Source organism: Pleurodeles waltl, chromosome 11, assembly GCF_031143425.1.
Source record: "Pleurodeles waltl isolate 20211129_DDA chromosome 11, aPleWal1.hap1.20221129, whole genome shotgun sequence".
Classification (NCBI taxonomy): Eukaryota; Metazoa; Chordata; class Amphibia; order Caudata; family Salamandridae; genus Pleurodeles; species Pleurodeles waltl.
Genome location: NC_090450.1, coordinates 81,013,114 through 81,036,942, shown reverse-complemented (window position 1 = coordinate 81,036,942; position 23,829 = coordinate 81,013,114). Strand labels below are relative to the sequence as shown.

General features: G+C 42.7%; 1 protein-coding gene across 1 annotated transcript in view; it reads right to left on the bottom strand.

The window, feature by feature from the left end:
* Positions 1-1,128: 1,128 nt before the first annotated feature.
* LOC138265422 (uncharacterized) overlaps positions 1,129-23,829 on the bottom strand; it is a 236,571-nt gene continuing 213,870 nt past the window's right edge. Inside the window, exon 19 of the mRNA XM_069213119.1 lies at positions 1,129-1,477. Within this exon, the coding sequence (XP_069069220.1) occupies positions 1,313-1,477 (165 nt within the window). The 3' untranslated portion in view covers positions 1,129-1,312. The remainder of the gene's footprint in view (positions 1,478-23,829) is intronic.

The following is a 23,829-nucleotide window of genomic DNA, read 5'->3' as shown; positions in this document are numbered from 1 at the left end:
ATGTGTGTTTTCCTAATCTGACAGGCCCTTGCAAATATTAAAAAATGTCTAAATGTAAAACACTTTTTGGGTTCTCAAAAACCATGCATTGTCAGATGATGGACGGAATGCTGAACAATGAAAACATTCACCCCCAGTCACAAAGATCTGGGTTCAATCCGTTGTTTCTTTGCTCAACACGCCACCCCAGTTTAGACATAGCCATATGCAAATCAGTCTTGACCCTGTTCCTCATGGGAACAGTCCAGCCGAATTGCCAAGCCAGGTCCTCCCTGGACCAGAAACAAGCATCCTAGGACCGGTTTCAGGGTATCAACCTTCATCAGCTAGGCCAGCTTGAATCCAGTGGCGCAGTGAGCACGGGACCCACATCTGGGCATTCCCTTCCCACTTGGGGTGACAAATGCAAAAAGAACAGATGATGGAAGGAATGCTGAACTGTTTACTGTTATGTGCCTGTGCTTTTCTTGCACTTAAATGAAGAATATAACTTTTTTAACTCATAAAAAGTGAAAAATATATTTTTTTATGCATAAAAAGGTTCTTGCATTTTTCCTCTGTTTTCTGTGTGTGTTGTTGGCATTATTCCCTGCGTCCATTACTTTCTGTGTAATTGCTTTCCAGTACCTGCGCGTGGCCATGTGTGGTGCGTGTCTTACTTCACGGCTTGTCTTGAGAACATTTGGGCCTGTTTGGGTTGTAGTACCATTGGAGTAGTTGTGGCTGTAACTGTGGAAAACACGGATTGTCTTACCCTTTTTTTGAGGTGTCTTTTTGTATTTGCATGTGCCTCCATGGGCCCCTCTTTATTTTTTCTTTTACTCCTCCCTTTTGTAGTGGATGTTTCCTATTTTCACGCATCTCCCTTTTAGCCCCTTCCACATTTGCATCAAAAATATTCCCCCCCACCCCCCAAGTGCTTGAGGCAGACATTTCTGTACATAAAATATAGGGAAGGCAGAGATAACCTCTCGGATGTTAGTGAATAGCATTTGTGAGCAAATCAAGAAGCAGTCCTGGAGCACAAATTTAATGACTCAAAAATGCCTTGGAGCATAGAGTCTATAGGTGTGCCGGTGTAAAGTTTCTTTGCTCTTTTGGAAAATAATTGACACAAACATCTAGTGATAAAACATCAGTATTTTATTATCGGTATCATATGTTTGACATTTTGAAGTAGGTCGTTTTATCGCATTCGGACTGTGGGACAGCTGCCAGGGAATAGACTTCTTCAAAAGCCCCAGGCTGTGCCTTAAATGAATCCCATGTTGTCTTGTAGCCACCTGCGATGTGCATCTTCCGCCGTCTTGAATTATTGGGAAGGTGGACTTAGAGGTTTGGGTTTCCAGGGTTCTCCGGGGCACGTTGGAGTGGGTGCCTCTGGGACGTATCCCTGCCTGCGACGCCTCGCATGTCCATCTCCGTGAGGGACTGCGGCGACACTTCGAAAAGGAGTGAGACCAGGGATGCCAGCGGGCTGAGCCGAGAAGGAAAAAATAAAACAAATTATAACACTCGTATTCTACAAAAACAATTTGAAGTACTTCAGATCAACATACGAATATATAGACCTAAAGGCCTGAGTCACAAAGGTAAACTTGCACTTTTCTGTAAGTTTCTGTAAGTTTACCTTTGCTTTGGAATTCATAAAACTGCATTTTAATAGTAAGTTTATGAGTGGAGACTCCGCAGTTTGGGCATGGAACTCCACACATTAAAATATATGCATGTTGCATCTTTTTATGTGTAGAGTGGCATCAACCACCCGCCTAGGCATTTATTAACCACAGAACCCTTGCCTTGGAAGAAGACCACCTCAAGTGGCTTGAACCAAGTAACTTGGCAGTGTGTTGTATGAAAATATGATTCATGTAATTGCAAAACAATTTAATAGATGGAAAAATTTGCTGACAGTTTCAATCAATTTTAGGGCCGTTTTGCAGCTCTCCATGCCTGCGACACAGACATTTCAAGTCCTAACGTTTGATTTAATTTGGCTTGTGGTGCCTCAAACATTTTCAAAGCGTTTACTTTTTTGTGTTTTGTGTGTTCTTACTTGTGAAATTGAAAAAAAACATATAACAAGTGGGATCTTATTACCCATAAATGCAGGAAATGCGTTTTGCACTATTTTTGATGCGGAATAGAGTGATCAGGTCCGGCTCAAGTTTACAGACAAATATTTTTGTTCGACTATAGCAGCAGAGCACACTGAATCCGCTTTGTGTTTTACAAGCTCTGCCTTTACTGGGTATGGGATACATGCAGCGAAACAAGAACACCTAGAAGCGAGGTGTATAACTGATCTGAGTAACAAACTGAACTTTGGAGCTTAGAAACTCAGGCCCATATTTATACTTTTTTTTGCACCGTTTTTTGACGCAAAATCGGCCCAAACGTACAAAATACAATTGTATTTTGTAAGTTTGCGCCGATGTTTTCGTCAAAAAGCGGCCAAATGCGGCGCAAAAAAAGTATAAATATGGGCCTCAGGGTCCCAAGGTAGAGGTAATTGATCCCTACATAAATACAGGCATGTGAACCAAAAAGTCAAAACACAATTGGGAAGAGAAAGAATCCGATATATGATGGACCTTGCAGATTTTAGGTTGCAAGAGCCGCCAGGCAGTCTCCCCATGAGGAGTGCCTAAAAAAAATCCTTTGCCTTGAAATTTGAAAGCTACCACTTTAGGGTCTTCCTCAGCCCTGGAGTATACATATGAATGATGTCAAATGAGAGCCGCATTCAAACAGTACTTTATTCGTCAGCATACGCTAATGTTCTATTGTATTGTATTGTATTGTAATCGTATTTATATAGCGCTTACTACCCCTGATGAGGCGTTGAAGTGCTTTTCGGTGAGTAGCACGCTACTCTGGAACCCAACAAGAATTAGTGATGAATTAGTATCGGGAAATATGAGAGTTTGTTAGTTAGATTGACTGGAGTAATGGAGGGGTGGAGGAGGAAAGAAACCCAGAAGTGTTAATTGGAACTATATCCTTCATTTACTCAACCCAAAGGCTTGGGATGAGTAAAATGGGATGGAGGAGGGAAGAGTATGTGGAAGGGTTAGGGAGAGCATAGTAGCAGGGTGAGATAAATGCGGGAGAATTTAGTAGGGTTGCGTGGGAGGTCAGGGTAGTAGAGTGAGGTTTGGTGAGTTAGATGTGGAAGCGGAGGGAAGAGCTTAGGCAGAGTTATTTAGGAGATGAAAGTAGTTGAAAGGATTTGGGATGAGTCAGAGTGAGAATGGAGGATAGTTTGATAGAGACATGACATATTATGATGGGTAGATAAGTGTGATAAGATGAGAGCAGGAATTCATAGATATCTAGTATAACAACCCACCCAGGAGCCATGCAATGACCCACGAACATGCCAAGCACAGAAACAACATATAAACATACATATATATATATATATATATATATATATATATATATATATATATATATATTTATATATATATATACACACATACACACAAACATCCAAACACACATGAATACACACACATATGCACATACAATACAGAATTAGAACCATGGGTAAAATATACTTATTCAAACAGGTTTAAAGAGTGTGTGTGTGTTTTATTGTTATGGCATAGTAGCAATACATATTTTCTAAATAACTGTACATACCTAGAAATATACACATAATCAGAAAAAAAATATTTATCAACATAGGCATATGCAGTCCATAGTTGTTTGAATATGGTGGTTATGAAGGAAAGAGCCAACTCTTGAGTAGTTTTCTGAAGACAAGAAAGTTATCTGTGGCTCTTATAGTTGGGGGTAATGAATTCCATAGTTTGGCTGCTTGAACTGAGAAGGATGTACCAGCTATAGTCTTTTTCTTGTATGGTGGTGTTCTAAGGCGGGGTGCCAATCTTGAGCGGAGGTTTCTTTGTTGGATGTATTTGGTTATTTTGTTTCTGATAAAAAGCGGTCCTGTTCCATGTATAGCTTTGTGGATGATACAAAGCAGCTTGAAAGTGCATCTTCTGGCAACGGGGAACCAGTGTAGTGCTCTCAAGGCAGGGGAGATGTGGGCTTGCGGCTTTACATGTAATAGTAGCCTGGCAGCGGAATTCTGGATACGTTGTAGTTTTTTCATAATAGATAGAGATGATCCATGGTAGAGGCCATTGGCATAATCCAGTTTGGATAGTACAAGCGAGATAGTAGCTTGCACCTTGTGTGGAAATCCGAGGTGGGGGAAGATGCGTCGTAAAGTCTTCAAGGTGGTGAAGCTTGTTCGTGCTAATTTGTCCACTTGGGCATTCATAGTTAACTTGGAATCCATGGTGATTCCTAGGTTTTTAACTTCCTTGGACAATTGAGGAGGTGGTCCGAGATCGTCAGGCCAAACGCACAGAGGGTCATAATTTTTCCAGTCACCACATATGAGTATTTCTGTTTTGGAGGTATTGAGTTTGAGATGGCTCCAGGTCATCCACTGATCAACGGCTCGAGGCATTACATCAGGCATTCTGTTAACGGCAACTCAACACCTCCCATCGATCACATAGCTATTGATTAGAGTCCCCCCAGAACCACATGGGCTCTAGAGTACATACTTTAATGAATCCTTTGTTAAATAAAAGCTGCCAAACATAAACAAAATCATGTTTCTTCGATTAATCCGCAAGACGCTATCACTTGTCAGCCATATCAGGTGGTTTGAGGTAATTGAGGTTAACCCTGATTGGGCGACAGCTCCATGTGCTCAGGCTCCTGAGCCGGACCAGCTGGCAGGATTGTCTCCTTTACAATTTCAGGACTTGACCTTGGTAAGTGTTCGAAATGCGAAGTGTCCAGAGTGATGGATTGTTCAGGACAATGTGCCATCACCACAGCTCCTTTGCACGCCACAACCTGTAAAGGGTCTGCAGCAAAAGGAATGTCTGTTCTCCTTTTATATTTCTGTCTGACCAATTCCCAGTGTCCTTTGTCAAAGGCTGTCTCTTGAGCATGGTGATTCTGATCTGCAAATGTTTTCATGTTCCGCTTTCGAGCAGTGACTGTGTCTTGAATCTTCTCAGCATTCACAGATTGATCTGGAGTACACTGAGGTAGATTCATTCTGATAGCGCTCACAAAGAGCAAAGTGGCTGGACTCTCAGCAGTTCTGGAGTGAGGAGTTGATAGATAGGCCCAAAGGCCTGACAGCGCTCAATTCAGGACGATTCTTTTCATGGACACTCATTGAATGACTCATGAGAGTGCCCATAAATCGTTCAATTACGGCATTGGCTTGGGGCCGGAGGGGCGTACTCTTTTGGTGTTTTACATTGAGACTGATGAGGACCTCTTTGAACTCTTTGTTGATAAAGGGTGGGCCATTATCAGATTTGAGAATTTAGGGGATGACTCATGTTGCAAAAATGACATCAAGACATTCTATGACCTTGTCATGAGTTGTCAAGGATGGGTCTTCCACCCAAGGGAAACGTGAATATTCGTCTATGACTACCAGGAGATGGCGTCCTTTTCCTAAAGGCCCAAAAAATTAAACTGCAACTCTCTACCACGCATGGGCAGGATGATCAAACATGGTTACTGGATGATGCATCACTTTGGGTTATAGACAGTTGCAAATGTGGCATGGCTTTAGCTCTCTCATCTAGCTAAGGGAATCATCCGATCTCTCAGTATTCTTTTAGTGGCTACAACCCCACGGTGTCCTTAAGGGGCCAGCTCAATGATCCACTGTCTGAGGCCTCCAGGGGTGACAATTCTTGAGCCTCTTGGTATCACACTTCCTTGGGAGTCTGCTAACTCATCCTGTACATTCTTGAACTTTTGGAATTCAACATCATTGGTCAGCGGTGTTTTTTCTCTACCACAACTGTGTGGAAATCAGTTCTTTGATTACACCCATGTCTTTGTCTGTATTGATTGCAGCAATGATTTGTTCCACCAATATACTCACTATGGGTGGCGTGCAGGGTAAAGTTGAGATATGCCTCAGCTGTCTTGGAATTCAAGCTGTAACGATGCAACAGTACTCATGAATAGCAGTCTGATGCATTTTGATCCTTCCCTGGTTTATGTACAATTTGATAATCATATTTGTGAAGTCTTCACACCCACCTCTCTATTCAAGGGGACAAAAATTGTGAGCAATGCCTGGTGGTCCATGATAATGGTGAATTGTTTTCCATAGAGAAATACATGAAAGTGCTTGCAGTCTCACACTACTATGTTGAGAAAGTATTGCCCTTAGCCCTAGGCTCACATCAAACTTTAAATCAGTATGCAACTTGGGGTCAAAGCAGGCCATTTCCGTTGCATTCTCAAGTACATGCTTACGCCTTTGAAACTCTGCTTACATTCTGGAGACTACTGGAGACCACTGGAATGGTACATTTTGCTTTTTGCTCTTAATGGGACACTCACTGTAGCAAAATTGTGGATATATCTTGAACAATAACAGCCCATGCCTAAAAAGTATCTTAGCATGGTGACATCTTGGGGGGAGATGTGGATGAAAGTGCTTGCACCTTGTCTAGGTCAGGAGTCATTCCCTCATCAGAAAATATGTGCCCAAAAATTTGAGTTTGGACCTGTGAAACTCACATTTTGCCGCATTCAGAGTGAGGCCTGCATCCGGGATTAGCTTGCACACTTTGGTCAGGACGTTATTGTGTTCTTTTTGTGTTTGCCCAAACACCAGTATGTCATCACTGTAATTGAAAGCATCCGTAACAAGCTGAATTGCTCAACGGATAACACCCTGAAATATTTCAGCAGCCCAAAATACCTCAAAACTAATGGCCTTATTATGATGCTCTCGCAATGCCGGTCAGGACTGCTGTTGCTGTGGCGGTCTGACTGCCACATTAGGATCCTGGTTGGGTTCTGCCTTCTCCCCTGGGATCAGTGAGCCTGACGGGTTAACGGCGGGTGGCGGTCGCAATCATCCAGGGCAACGCTGCATGCAACGCCCCCTTCCTGTTTATGACCTCTTTCTCCGCCAGCCTTTTCATGCGGTTTTACCACTATGAAAAGGCTGGTGGAGTACAGGTGCAGGGGGCCCTTGCCCAGCACCCTCGCAATGTTCACTGTCTGTTGTGCAGACAGTGAATATTGGGAGGGTGCTGGTGCACCCTGCAGGCGACAGCATTGCAGATGCCTCGATTTCGAGTGAGAGACAACGCTGCTGCCACTTTCCCACTAGGCTGACTTGTGGAAACATCAGTTTCCATCCATCAGCTTAGCGAGGAACTCGTAATAGGTCTGGCGGGGAGGTAGCCAATGTGGCAGCAACCTCTGCGTCAGAAGTTCGGTGGATGGGTCTTCAGGTCCACCGAACTTCTAATCAGGCCCTCATTTTCTTATACCTGAACAAACCAATATGAGTTAAAAGATAGTAATGTAACTGCAGTTTTCCTCGATCTTGAGTTGATGGTATCCTTTATTCAGGTCAAGGCAAGAGAACACTTTGGCTCCGTTCAAGTGCATGATCATGTCTGCTATGTGTGGACCTCGATGTCGCTCTCCGTCTCTCTCTCAGTGGCTTTGCCTGCCTGGCGCATACCAACGCAAATGTGCACCGCTCCATTAGTGTCCTTTTTTTTAATTACTACTATGGGTGAGACCCATTGTGTGGGGCATGTGGAGAGTTTGATGATGTCATGTTTTAAGAGGGCTTCCAAAGCAACAGGGCCAATGTCTTTGTTGATAGGAAGCTGTACTTTCATTTTCTTGAAGTTTTCCAGGCCATGGAAAAGCAACGGGAATTGGCTTGTAATTTCTGACTGGACACAGAGGTTGTAATTGAAGGATATCTGTCCCATGCCATCGGCAGAGGCAAAACTGAGTAAACAAGCACTCAGCAAAGTTCCTTTTAGAATGTGAATGGTGGCTGGCACCAATGTCTTTTTGTATTGCATTTTCACGATGAACAACCCCTGGCTTTGCAGTGATTTAAAAGCAGCCCCACTATACACCTCATGCCCGATGGAATGAGGCGAGGCACAGGAGATAAGATGTTAAACTTTTCTATTGGCATGATGTTAATCAGCTCTCCACTGGCTATGATGAAGGTTATCAGGTGATCGTTTACCTTTACCTTGACTTTGGAACATTTTCCAAATGAGGTTTGCTGCTCTGTTTGGTGAACTTTCTTTGGATTGTGATCCTCCTTGTAGGTAGCCATCCCCACATGTGCATGCTTTCTGTTGGTGGATATCATTAGTGCACATCCATATTCTTCATTAGCGCTTGATGGTGATGATGGTGAAATAAAATAAGCTTGATGGCTGGCTCTACCTGATTTCTATGTGTCATAGCTGATGTTGCTTTTTGGTTTTATAGGCATGGCGCAAATGCTTCAGAAAGTTCTTGCTGCCATTTTCTCCTGCCATTGCGATGAACTCAAATTTTCTTCAGCCCGGCACACAGTTATAAATTGGCTCTCTCTTCCACAACCTTTGCATATTTGTCCCATGATGAGCAAGAAGGGTGCACCCATGAGTAAGGAAACAACACAATTTTAACTTTGGCTATCTTGCTGTGTAAATCATAGTTTAATTGTCAAGTCAGATGCAGAATGACATTATTAAGTTCAATACATGGTTTTGTCCCAAACAACATCAAACTTTTAAGATCTGGTTTCTTGATGGAAGCAGGATGACTAACATCATGTAGTGTTGTCACTTCTAAACATATTTCAATACAAACATTAGTGAAAAAATTCCTGTATTTTATTATCAATATCGTATTTTCGCCATTTCAAAATTGGGATGTTTTATCTCCATTAGATTATTCGACATATACAATGGCACTGGTTGTCAAAAGTCCCAGAGCTTGTGAGTCACACACTTGTGTCATTTCAGCAGCCATATTCAAGTGTCTTCGGTTTCTAGGAAGAGGGGTTCAGCGCTTTAGGTTTCCACGGTGCTCTAGGGCACACTGGAACAAATGGTTCTGGCTGATGTCCTTGTCTATGGCCAGATGCGTGCCCATCATCATACTCGACGAGAGCAGCATTTCGAAAAGGGCTGAGACCGGGAATACTTAAGATTGCAGGCTAGATGAAAATATAAAACACATCAGCACACTCATATTTTGGACAATCAGATACTATATACCACACATCATATAGAAATGGGAATATGATCAACTAAGGGCCTGATTCAGAAAGGTAAATTTAAACTTTCATGTAAGTTTACAATTCTTATTCACAAAGGGATTTATTATGTTTAAGAGTGTGGAGTCTCTGCACATAATTTAAGTATGGAGACTCACGCTCTTAAAGATAACTACTCGTAAAACCCTTTGTGAATAGCAAACAACTATAAACTTACAGAAAAGTTTAAGTTTAGCTTTGTGAATAAGTGTTTTCATGATAATTTATAAAACATCATGAGCACTGGTCAAAAAGCTTGGAAAATTAAATGACAGTCGACTTTCCTTTCTATGTTATTTGCCAACAAGAGAAAGCCCCCACCTGACTCAATACTCAAAGTCAAATATTTTGTGCCAAGGGTACCATCTGGGCCCTGTACAAAGTGCCAGGAAGACACAAGGAAATTGGTTCTTAACTATTAAGTGCCTGCATCTCATCCTTTCTGGTAAGGGACTGTCCATTTATAAGACAAGAAAAAACTGATGCTTGAAAATTCAGTGACTGTATCCTTCTCACATTGGCATGGGCATAAAGACATTTGCTCATTACAGAGTGAATGTCAACCCTACGAGCATGGATCGACCCAAACACAAAACACAAAGGAGGGGTATTCATAAGCCCTATTTTGTGGTATGCTAGTAGTACTACAGTAGAACTACTTACATTGTCACAAAATAATATTAACTAGCCTATTGGCAGAGACCTCGCCTCGTATTTTTTCTAGGAGATTTCCACCATGCTGCAGGAGATCTCCACACTCATAAGCCTACTTTTTAGTAGTAAATGTGGGAAGGACAATGGAGAGCCACTGGAATATTGGAAATACTTGTTCCTAAATGGAGGGGGGGACATACTTCCAAAGTTACTGCAGACCCTAAAGATGACTAAATAATAATAAAAGCACTCCAGCCAACCCTTTTGGTAAGTCAAGTCCCAGACAAGGCCACCCACATGTACTGAAATGCACTCCCATTGAAAACAATAGAGACTGGTAAATAAAATAACACCGATCAGAAATAATATTAAGTAAATAAAACAATTTTAACAATTGAAATATATATATATATATATTTATATTTCACATAAAACACTCGGACTGCAGGAACACCACACAGCGGTCCCGGGTGGGCTCCGAGAGGCCCTAATAAATCCTCCAACTCTCCTCCAAATCACAGGAGACATGTATCCATGAGTAAGGCTGCTGCCGAAACGCGTTGGATTTGTGTGCTGAAATAAATTGATTTGCACCTTGGAGGTGTCCTGGGTCTCCTGTGATTTGGAGGAGAGTTGGAGGATATATATTTATATATATATATATATATATATATATATATATATATATATATATATATATATAGTAAGACCTGGCATCTTGTCATGGTCTCCCCTGTCTTTATTGCCTCTGCTTTCCATGTTTTGACTGTGTGCTGGACTCTGTTTTTAATATTTTTAGTACTCTGGGCACTTTACCACTGCTGACCAGTGCTAAAGTGCAAGTGTCCCCTGTGTAACTTGTATGTGTACTTGGCTTTTCCAAGACTGGCACATTTAATTTCCTACTAAGTCCCTAGTAAAGTGCAGTAGAGGTGCCCAGGGCCTGTAAATCAAATTCTACTAATGGGCCTGCAGCACTGGTTGTGCCACCCACATGAGTAGCCCTGTAAACATGTCTCAGACTTGCCACTGCAGCATCTCTGTGTTCAGTCTTCCACTGACAATTCAACCTGGCAAGTGTACCCACTTGCCAGGCCCAAACCTTCCCTTTTTGTACATATAAGACACCCCCAAGGTAGACCCTAGGTAGCCCCAAGGAAAGGGTGCAGTGTATTTTAAACATGTAATAGTGTGTTTTCCGTATCCTAACAGTGAAATACTGCAAAATTTGTTTTTCACTGTTGCAAGGCAATTCTCTCTCATAGGCTAACCTGGGGTCTGCCTTTAAATAACCTTGAAGTGTCGTTTCCCGTTGAGAACAGATAGAGATGTGGAGTTTGGGGTCTCTGAACTCACAATTTAAAAATACTCCTTTTAGTGAAGGTGGTTTTTAGATTGTTAGTTTGAAAATGCCACTTTTAGAAAGTGGGCATTTTGTTGCTTAAACCATTCTGTGACTCTGCCTGTTTGTGGATTCCTTGTCTGGGTCAGACTGATAGTTTGACTGTTTATGAAGCCCCTCTAGACAGTGACACAAAGTGAGCTGGGGTGTAGCTTGCATATTCTGATGAGCCATCTGGGCTAAAATGGAGGGATGAGAGGACACTTACATCTGAATGGGCTGTGTCTGCCCTCAGACAATGCAGTCTCCAACCCCCTGGTGTGTGTCTGGGGGCAGGCCTGGGCAAGGAAGGATCTTGTGAACAACAGAGAATTTCCTTTGAAGTTTGCCTACTTCAAAGGCAGGAAGGGGTATAAGAAGTGGACCCAAAACCCCAAACATTAGAATTCTTCAAGATTTACTTCTGGAACTAAGAGGAACCTCTTCCAAGGAGAAGAGCTGAAGAGATGAGGAGAAGTGCTGCTCATGCTTGGGACTTTTCTATGTTGGGCTATCCTGTAGTTGCTGTTTCTGCCTGTGAAAGGGGACAAAGACTTGACTTTGTGGTATATTCCTGCTTGAGAAGAATCTCCAAGGGCTTAGATTGAGCTTGCCTCCTGTTTTGAAGTCTCAGGTCCATCAAAGACTTCCTCTGCCAGTACCTGGATTCTCTGCTGAGAATCCTGCTCTGCCAAGTGTTGCCCCATCCAGTCCCTCAGCCCTTGAAAGGTGAAGGTGGTAGAAAAAGGACGGAAATCCACACACAGGAAGATGTGCAGGGAAAATTTCGAGAAACCACCTGCAACATGGCTGAAAAAGGCACACCACCCGCTTTGCGGCTGAAATCGCCGCTCCATCTGCATTGCGGCTGGGAGATCAACACATCGCAGCAGGAGAAATGACACAATACCCGCTTGCAGCTACTGATAACGACGCAAACCCCACCCTGCTTGGGTTTTCCAACACCGTATGACGGGATTTCTCAAACATTGTCGCTGGGTGTCAAAGTCATTGTGGACCTGTGCGTATCCGAGGTGCCCTGTCTGAAAATCAACACATTGCTCTCTTGCGGGGGAGAAAAATGACGCATTGCCTACCTGACGGGAGATGAAAAGACGCACGGTCTCACTTGTAAATAAGGAATCAACACATTGCAGACTTTTCCTAGGCACGCAAGCCTGTGCGGCTTTATTTTTTACTCAAACCAGGTACTTTGTGTAAAATCAACGTTTCCATTGTTTTCTATGGAGTAAGATTCTTTTTACTTAGAAAATTCATATCTTGACTTGTGTATGTTGGATTTTTGTCATTTTGGTCTTGTTTCATTTAGATAAATATTCTCTATTTTTTTAAACTGGTGTTGTGTCCATTTTGTAGTGTTTTCACTGTATTACTGTGTGTGTGGGTACAAATACTTTACACATCAACCTCTGAGATAAGCCTGACTGCTTGTGCCAAGCTACCAAGGGGGTAAGGAAGGGTTATCTTGAATGGGTATCTCAACTGACCTGATTAGAGTGAGGGTCCCTGCTTGGACAGAGTGCAAACTGACTGCCAACCAGAGACCCTATTTCTAACACTGGTGATCAGCAGTTAGGGTTGGACTTGTATTTGTACTTGACATACAGTGATTAAGTGTACACTACTCTTTTCAGTGCAGACCTTTACACGACCACATACTACTTTTATTTGCTGTTTCTCTTTTAGAACTTTTTCCTGCTTCCATTTTTGATTTTTGAACTTCTCAGTGGGAACTCTTTTTTCTGCCTTAGAACATTGCACTTTTGACTTGCCAACAAGTCTCAATCTAGAGATGCACCAGCTGTAGATGTTTTTGAGTTTGAGAAGCTGGAGCGTTACACAGTTGCCCAAATGAAACAGTTCTGTAAGGATCTTACATGTCCCATTAAGAGCTCCACCAGGGAGGAGGAGCTGCGAAACCAAGAAGGCTGGGGGGGTACACAGAGGAGGCGATTGAGAGGGAGGATGTGCAAAGTAATCATAGTGGTATAGAAGATGTACTGTCTGACTGAGGGGAGGGTCTTCAGGGAAGTAGCAGTGTGTCATCCAAGGGTCTGACTCCTGAAGAGTTTCAAGGCAGACAGGCAGAGAGGGTACACCTGTTTGAGTTAGAGAAGCTTAACATGGAGTGGGAGCTGGAAGAGAGGAGGATGGCCATTGAAGAGAAGAAGATGGTCCTGGCTTATCAGCTTAGTTTGAGGGAACTAGCTCAGAGGAGCCAGTCTATTAGAGATGGTGGCTGCAGTACCAGAGGAGAGTGCACACTCCCAAAGACCTAGTAAAGAATTACAAGAGGGAGGATGACATGTACTTGTGGTTTAAGGGGTATGAGTCTGCTCTCCATATGAACATGGTCCCTGGAGCACATTGGGGGGGTCTGTTGAAGCACTTTGAGGTAGAGGGGAGGGATACTCTGACATCCCTAGGAGATCCTCAGGGGCTCACTTACTCTATCATGAAGGTTGCCCTACTAACAAGGTGTGGCTTACCCCTGAGCAGTACAAGGACAAGTTTGGGTCCTACAAAAAGAAAGAATCCCAAAGAATGTGTTGACTCTTTCTTCAGGTCACTGGATGAGTGGGTGAAGGGCAGTAAGGTAACAGCTTATGAGGGGCTTTACAACTATATTGCTTTGGAGCACTTGTACAGTCTTTGTTTTCCAGAGCTGCACCAGCGCCTAATTGACAGCAAGCTGACTGACAGAAAGCTTGTGCATTAAGCAGACCATTGGGAGAGCACCAGGGTCCAGAGGAGGTAAGGCGGGGGGGCACACCAAGAGTGGGCAGGATCCCCATCAGAAGAAGGGGGGCAGGGGTAAACAGGGGGAGTTCTCTAAAGGGCTCCAACCTAGTTCCCGGGTTAAGGATGCCCAACCCCCAGTTGAAAAGAAGCCATGGTTTTCTAAAGGGAAACCTGCAGACGGGTGTCCCTGTAAGTGTTATGCATGTGACCAGGTGGGTCATGTGAGGAGGGATCCCAAATGTCCCAAGTGGACCCTGGCACCCACTGTGCTCAGTCACAAGGTTTGGCCAGTGTAGTGATTGGGGAGGAGTTGGTTCCAGGTATGTGGGAGCCAGCTGATATGACCCATGTCTCACTAGGGGACAGTGAGCTTGTCCAGAGAACTCTCATGCCTAAAAACACTAAAAAATACAGACAGTGGGTGACCATCAATGGACAGAGGGTGGAGGCTCTGAAAGACACAGGAGCCAGTGTGACTATTGTGAGGAGTCACATTGTGTCTGAAGAGCAAATAGATCCCCATGTACCTCACTAAGTAGTGGTAGTAGACAACTCAGAGTGCCTTGCAGAGTGGTGCAGGTTCCCTTTGAATGGGGGGTGGTCTCAGGTGCCTGTAGAATAGCTGTGAGTCTGACCATGCCTGTAGATTGTCTGCTTGACAATGACCTGGAGAATTCCTCTTAGAAGGAGGTGGAACACAGGTCTCGCTTGGAGATGTTGGGTCTGCCTGGGTGGATGTGTGTCCACCCAGTCAATGGCAGCCTGTCATGGTAATCAGGAGACCCTGGAGCCTGAAAGAGATGCCCAGGTTTCTGCCAGAAGGAGGAAGGGCAAGGGGCATGGGAAACCAGCTCCAGAAGTTCCCACGGTCCGGGAGGAGGTTGAACCTTAGAGGGATGTGTGGGAAACTGACAACTTGTTGCAGTACACCCCCAACACACTTTTTGCCTGGTTTCTGGATGCACCGTGCTCTAGAGTGCACTGGGATCCTGCTAACCAGGTTCCCAGTGCCAGTGTTCGTTCCCTAAAACATTGTAAAAGTACTTGGATACACCTTTAGCTACCACTATAAGTCGCTAGTAAAAGGTACTTAGGAGCCCAGGGCATGGGGTACTAAGGGAAGGCCCTTGAGGGCAGCAGCACTGATTGTGACACCCTCTAGGCCCATCCATCCAGATGCACCTAGCACTGCCATTGCAGGCTGGGTGTCCTGCTGCAAACCTAAAACACAAACTCGACATAGCACACTTCCTGTGTGCCCTGTCTACCATATACTGCATTTACTATTGATAAGACATCCTTCTGGCATGCCTTACAGCCCTTAAGGCAGGGTTCTCCATAATATATGTGAGGGTATAGTTGCTTGAGTAATATGCCCCTACTGTGTCCTTGCCACACCTGGGACACAGTGAGTGAACAGAGCAGCCATTTTAATATATGTGCTTGACATTGGTCAACAAGAGTTTCCCAGCTACATAATGGCTACTATGAACCCTGGGCTGTTTGGTATCAAACAACTCAGAATCATAAATCCAAACTGTTACCAGTTCTGGGTTTATTATAAAATGTATCAAGGGGTCACCTTAGAGGTGCCCCCAGCAAAAGCTAACTACCCTGGCATGTTTGCAGACTGGTTCTATCAGCCTGCCACCTCCAGACAGCCAACATACAAACTTTGGGGGAGAGCCCTGCCTCTGTGTTTTGTAAAACAATGCCCTTCCTGGGTGGAGGGGCTAACACACCCTCCCTCAGGAATGTGCACTGCCCAGGCAGTGAGCTTCAAAGGGCTTACTGCCCTTGAAACTCGACCCTCAGGCCTGCTGTTAGCAGCAGATGGCCTCTCCCTTTGCAAATCCCCACTTTTGGCAGGAGCAGAGAGAAGACAGCACCAAGAAGATCCAAAGCCAGAGAACTGTGGACCTGCTGCACAAGAAGAAGGTGCCAAACCCTGTCTTCTGCACCTCGGGCCCGACAATTGCTGCAGAGGAGGAGCTGACCATTGGACTGACTTCAATAAATCCTGAGGACCTCCAGGCTTTGCCAATAGCCTGTGATCTCCCTCCAGGGTCGAGGTACCACTCTACAAAACCGCAAGAAGCAACAAGCTAGTGAGAGTTACTTCACTGACCAAACAACAACTCCTGAACTGGAAGTTGTAGCCAGACCCAACAACACACAGATGACCATGAGGACAAACCCTGCAAGTGTGCCAAGTTTGGTGGCACTGTGTCCTCCAGTGGCCGAACAGAACCAATACCCTGTGTACCAGTCAGCGGGCGTTGGACTCCAAGAAAACCAGCTCCCCCTGAGCTGAATCCGACCAGGAGGAAGCCCCAGTCAAGGGGCTTCAGGAACACCCTGTACCTCCCGCCAGAGTTCCTCCATTGTCCTGTAAGCCACCTTCAAAGAGACATACCTCCAAAGGGCTCCATTGCGCACAGCTCCTAGATCACCAACTCCCTCTGTACCCGGTTGCCCTGTCCCCTGCAACAAGGAACAAACTGTGCTCCAAGGGTCCCTTACCCCTTGCGACCTTGACACCACAAGGGCACCCCAAGGCACCACTTTTAAAGCTGCAAGAACAGACCTTTTCCAAGTGGTCTCCTTCAGATGCCCTTCACCAGCTCCAAGAGACTTTTCTACCGCTGCTCCCACCGGAACCAGGAGCCGTCTGAACTTCTCCCGCTGGCACAGCATTCCCACCAATGACCTCGACCAAGCTGCAAAAGGGGAACTTGGCAAGAGAACTGTGTGATTTTATATGCATTTTTAAAAGTGACTGACTATTGATTCCTATGGTGTGTAACTATGCACAGAAAGGCTGCATTTATTAAAACTTCAAAAATTCATATTTTCAAAAGTACTTAGCCATTTCTGATAATCCTGGTCTTAATAATTATATAAAATGCTGAAGTATTTTTGTGAATTGGTCTCAAGTTATTCCTTTGTGGGTGTGTGTGGTGCATGATTGATACTGTGACTATAACACATGCTTTGCACTTCTCCAAGATTAGCCTAACTGTTTGACTAAGCTACCTCCAAAATTAGTGTTAGGTGATCTAGTTTTTACCTCTTGACCCCCTGCACAGTTTGCCTAGCTTTGCACACTACATAGAGGGCCAGTCTCCTACACGATGCACCGGAGCCTACAGGAGAACAGGTGGATGAACTGCGGGAGATCCGTGAGCTGACTCAGTGGCAGCAGGAAGGGAAGCTTTCTGTGAGGCACAGAAGACATGCCCTACTCTGGAGGGTTTGCGGCAGCAGGCTGCAAACCAGGCATCTGGCAAGGAGTCTGGTTTACGTCCGACTTATTGGGAGGATGGCCTCCTATATCGTGAGCCTAAGGTTGCTGAGCCAGGGTCAGCCTGTGTGCTGGTGGTACCCCAGTGCTTCAGAGCATTCCTACTGGGTCTGGCTCATGATCTGCCTTTAGCTGGACCTTTGGGACAGGACAAGACCTTTGAATGGCATGTCACCCACTTTTACTGGCCCCAGATGCGCAGGCACTCAGATGCACACTGGAGGTCTTGCCAAACTTGTCAGGCAAGTGGCAAGAGTGGGGGGAAATGTAAGGATCCCCTCCAACCTTTTCCTGTGGTCAGCACCCCCTTTAAAAGGGTTGGTATTGACATTGTGGGGTCTCTATATGTATAGTTTGCAGTTTGATTCTCTGGCCTGGGGGTATATTCCTGTGATCAAGGTCCCCAAATGACTGAAACCTATTGGTTAGTTGTGTGTGACTTCACACAGTAAATCATGATTGTCACCCACGAGTGCCGGCTTTTGGTTGGTTTTACTAAGTAATGCAAGGTGATTAGATTATATATTATATGTAATGTAAACAATACATGTTAATTATTTTAGAACTTTAACTTGTAATATTAAGCACTTTAAAATAAAATGAAATTAATCTTTTAGTAATGAATTAAAAATAATGTAATTATTTATACACATAACCTTTAACAACATTTAACACCTATCAAATAAAAATACAAATGCTTTTGTGTGTGGAATATTTTTTAGAAGTTATTCTTTTGATATATTTGATATAAGCTAAATAATTATATTTTAATTGAATCATCATTTATTAACACATTCATTTTTATCAGTTGATGCATTGTAATATTTTATTTTATTAGGCCTTGTAATAATATACATTATTATTTTATATTAATTTTTTATATTAAAATCTTTTGATTATGTTTTGTGAAACAATTATACATTTTAAACATTTTCCGTATTCTTTTCCATAGGGTGATCACTGCCAAGGTAGCAAAAATGTCAATCCACCTGTGAAAAGTTAGCATCTTCACACTCATAAATCATTATGTAGGAGACTCCATCTGTAGTTGGAGACATGTAAGTCTACATTTAGGTGTAAATCTATAGTCAGAAATGGCAATGGCAAAAAAATGTAGATTTACACCTAGATGCAGTAGTAGATTTACACATAAATACATTTACATGTGTAAATTTACCTTTGTAAATCTCATGACTTTTCAATGAGCTTATATCTTCTTTACTAGCTTGAAAGTGTTCATGCACAAGACACAACAATATTGGCCCTTGACCTCATTTTATGCATCTCTTCCCTTGCGATTTGAGACTGACTGTGCACATGAGGACACTGTGGTCTTAAAAAGATTTGAAACAATACGTGCCCAATATGTGTGGAGCATCAACATGTCTGCACTTCAGTTTAGGGGTACCTTCAGTATTTCTGACCTACACTGAAGTTAGAGGTCAAACAGGGTCATACAAACCTTCGAGCCTTGGACAAGATTGGCAAGCCACCGTCATTCAGTCCACCTTGCTGGGACTGAATGTCCACTTCATGACTCAGTGGAACATGTACTTCTGCTCGGCATCTAAAGTACAGCAAGTTTCTGTGCAGTTTTGATTTTTCACCTTTGTGAACCCAAGAAATATGCCTGTATGCTGAGGGCCTGAAGACGGCTGTGCCTAATAAGAGCAGTAAAGCATTAGTGTGCCACTGTTTGCTTCTGTAAGGGAACGCACAATGATACTTTTCATGGCCCAGAGTCTAGTGTACAAGTCAGTCAAAATTGGCTTGCCAATACCATTGTTCTTTTCAATGAAAAGAGAGGACCTCAGAAAACAGTGCTGCTCATCAGAGCTGTGTGTGTACCACAAGGGAAAGGAACACCTCAATAATATGAGTAACAGACGTGAATGAGCTAGCGGCAGGACAGAATGGCAACTATGGATACCTACAGGCTCTGGATCCCTTACAATGGAACTGCTATCCAACTTAATGCAAACATCATTCTCTGACACTAATTCCAGGACAGAAAGACCTGTTTGACCAGGCTGGGCTACAGAATGGCTCATCGCAGTCCAGGTCACTTATGAATCAGAGGCCCTAATTATTAGTTGGATGGTAGTTGGCGATTTTACTGTTTTACAGTAATTTTACAAGTGTACTATTACTGTGCAGTATAATCACCACAGTACCATGCAATTATCAGTAAAACCACATGGAATAGGAATTTGTGGGCAGATGTTTCAACCCGTGAAACTACACATAATTTGCAACTCCATGGTTTTTTTTCTGCGTATATTTACCCGTGCCATGCACAGTGTTGTCATCAATAATGTAATTTCACATGTTGAGTGATGTTATCAATCATTAGCAGTGCATGAGGGCATGAGCTATAATTACCTTAGGGCATGAGTTATAGTTACTAGAGATAACTAGAACTGGTGAACTTCAGTGGTTTCTGCGTTTAAAGCATTACGTTGTCACTGAAATTTTCCCCTAAATAAAACATCAATTTAACCTTTGTCTTTTTTCAGTGAGCACTAATTGACCATCGGGACCCCTTACTTTGGGGCCAAAGAATAATAATAGGAAAGGAGAGCACATGGCCTTCCTCCCCAATCCTATAGAAACCCTGGGAGACCCATCCCCAGGGGTCAAAAATACATATTTTAGGAGATGGAGTAAGTGATCTCCCTTGCTGAGGTCAAATGGGCCTCAGGCCCCATCCTCTGAACCAAAGTCTTATTATAGAGTAGGGGCCCATGGTCCCCCTCCCCGAGCCGTAATAGACCTAAGGGGCCCCACCCCTCCAGGGCCTAATTCATCATAGGTGGGTGCCCCGGTGTCCACCTGGGGCACCCACAAAACATAACATTGGAGGGCTGAAGGGGGAACCCCAGGGCCCCTGCTGCCCCAACCTGTGCTGCCATTGCTCCCGGCAGACAGGAGCAGCTGCTTCAGTTTGCTCCCGCTTGGTGGGAACAATTAGAGTTTTGAAACTGGAGTGTACTCCCACTCAGCAGAGGCATTCTCAAAACTCCTGCTGAATGGGAGCACACATCCTGCCCTGCCCGCGGTCCTGCGGGAAGTAAAGATCACTTGTCCCGTGGGTGGGCTCCACAGGATACAGTTAAAGAGCTGACCCAAGAGGATGGGGTCCCCAGGGCCTTGTAGGGTTTAGGAAGGAAGGCCAGGTGTCCCTCTACTTATGCTTTAGCACCATTGGCTGGGCTCCACAGGGCCCAATTGGCTTGGGGAGGTGGGGCCGTTTGCACCACTCTCTAAAAATAAAGGTTCTGGCCCAATGTGATGTCATCTCCAGGGCTGCTACTGGTTTGGTGGGGGATCAAGCCGCCCCTCCCCCTAAAAATAAACAATTGCAGAGTTGAGGTCCCCAGGGCTACTAAAGGCTTGGGGAGGGAGGCCTCACAACCACTTCCTTTTTTCTATAATTTGGCCCTAGGGGATGGGGTTCCGGGAGCCCAAAATGGGCTAAAAATGGAAGCCTCACCCCAAACATTAGGAAAAACTAATAGGCTGCCATTTTCTTTTCTTTTGCTGTTATCCTACAGGAGTCCCAGGGACTGGGGCTAAACCGCCTGTTTTTTTAAAAAACTATTTTGGTCCCGGGAGGACCACCCCTACAAGGGCTATATAATCCAAAGAAGAGGGTGAAGTGGTGAGTGATTGGCGCTCCTACTTCTAACAATTATAACTTAACATAACTCAATTGACACGGTGCACAGAGACTCAGGTAACCACCCTCCAAACGTTACCTTCACGATATCCCGAAGGGATATCTTAACAATGTAATAAAGAGTAATGGCACACATGCGATAACACAACTCTAAGTAGATCAAAAAAACACTAACATCAGTCAGAGTATTATATACACTACATCTATCTGAAAAGGCACCAGAAGTTTATCATTATATAAATTTATTACTCTCATATAAAATTCTGAAATACCCAAAATCATATACACTGTATACAGCCATGAATGGCAATCAATTACAAAGCCTATATGTAGTCATTAGTACACAAATTAATACAAGAAAAAAAGAGAAATCTATATATGCATTTCAATGTCAACTTCATTGTTTATATTCACAATCACATAATTAATCTAATTAACATAACTGCCTAAACCAAAGAAAGCTCCCTATTTGTTGGTCCGTCGTCAACACGTGTTTCATCCGGGGGAGTACCCCTAGGATTTCCTCAGGACTTCCTTGTGAGATACAGATCCATCCAATTTTTCCTAAAACAATATTACCATACACCACAAATCAATTACTGATTCTCCTATTCATGCATACCCTAATTATACACTTCAAAAAAAATTGAAAAATTAAAAAAATTAAAAAATTTATTAAAACAATCATGTGAGTTGGTGAGAACCATGCAAATCTCCACCAAAAATAGGTGATGTGTCAATTTCTATCTAAAGTGAACACATCATTTCATATATGTTTCGCCCTATCATGCTCTGAACCGTGTAGTGATACATAAAACAAGTGCAGCCTCACTATAATACACATTAAGATCCTATTTAGTGCCCCAAAAATAAATAATATAAGTTACAAATAAATAAAATTAATTTATGATAGAATCAAAAATAAGTATGAATATAAATAAGTGTCGTGCTCTTCATTTACTCAGAAGGACCCAATTATGCTGCATTATAACCCCCACAAAAAGAGGTGTGCCCCCCAATTTATTTAGATGTTACCTTATTAGCTCGATTATACTCAAATTTCTTTTAATGATCCAGAGTGCCTCTTGATTCTCGAAGTAAAGTCTAGTATTTAGTAAATACGATAAAAGTAAAATATTTAAATTATTCAACAATTTATAACGTGTTTATGATGTTCATATCATCTCCAAGTAAGCTTACCAGTTCATATTGTGAACTTAAATTAATTCTAGAACCTCTCTCCACTTATTATTAGCGAATGCACCTATTTTGAAAATTAGCACCAATTAGATACTATCCTAAAAATTCAGAGTTTCTATTTACCTGTTGCAGTATCCAAATATCGGCGAGTATGCTTCCGATTAGTTAAACCGAGTTGCTATCGTGCGTCCATTTTAAATGCCTCGGACGCTACAGCAAAATAGAAAACGGACTATCGCGAACCTAATCGGCTTTGCTATAAACATAAATGATGCACTTACATCTTACGATCTTTCGATTAGTTAAACCGAGTTACTAACGTGCGTCCATTTTAAATTCATCTCCAAGTAAGCTTACCAGTTCATATTGTGAACTTAAATTAATTCTAGAACCTCTCTCCACTTATTATTAGCGAATGCACCTATTTTGAAAATTAGCACCAATTAGATACTATCCTAAAAATTCAGAGTTACTATTTACCTGTTGCAGTATCCAAATATCGGCGAGTACGCTTCCGATTAGTTAAACCGAGTTGCTATCGTGCGTCCATTTTAAATGCCTCGGACGCTACAGCAAAATAGAAAACGGACTATCGCGAACCTAATCAGCTTTGCTATAAACATAAATGATGCACTTACATCTTGCGATCTTTCGATTAGTTAAACCGAGTTACTAACGTGCGTCCATTTTAAATACCTCGGACGCTACAGCAAAATAGAAAACGGACTATCGCGAACCTAACCGGCTTTGCTAAAAAACATAAATGATGCACTTACATCTTGCGATCTCTCTTTTCTTATTGGCAATAAAAGGATACTAAATATCAAGAACGAACTGCATTAACTACAAATGAGTCCAAGAAGAAAAGCAACCACATTAATCTAGTCATTATATCATACTAGGAGCCAATTCTATTCTATATACGCTCTATATCTATATACTTACAGTTGCCTGTCACTCCTTCTACTGTATATAATTGAAATTACTTACTTACTTTTACAAATGGTTGCCTTATAAAGTATAATAAAAATAAAAATAATATAAATGAAAATAGAAATAAAAATAAAATTTCAACTTGTGAGAAGATATGAAACCACATAAACTATTTTGTGTCAATCTTCTCTTAAATTAATCCTCCAATAAACACTAAATATGTTGAGTATACCACAATTATTTCAAAACATAATATTTTATATATCCTTAATTCTGATTAGTTCAGTATGGATTTGTTTACCGGGACTTTATTTGTTAGTTCTCCCCAAGAAAATATTCAATCTCATGATCTGTATTTAATCCTTGTTCAACCGCTCCTAACTTCATGATCCACAGCGATTCCCTTCTTCTCAAAGCTAATTCTCTATTGCCTCCCCGTGGGTTCTTTTCACAATGTTCAAAACCAAAAAACTTAAAGTCTTTGTGTGCCCCTTGTGCTTTGCATATCATCATATGCAAGGCTATCGGGTAACGTTCATCTAGTTGTTTTATTGCCCTCCAGTGTTCCGAAATTCTCGTCTTAAGTGGGCGTATCGTACTACCCACATATATCTTCTCACATTTACAAACAAGCATATAAACTACGAATTTTGTGTTGCAATCTATATGTGATTTTATATATATTTTACTTCCTCTTCTATCAAGAAACTCCTTCTTAGAATGCCATGCCCATTTACACATTGCACATGAACCGCATTTAAAAAAACCACGAT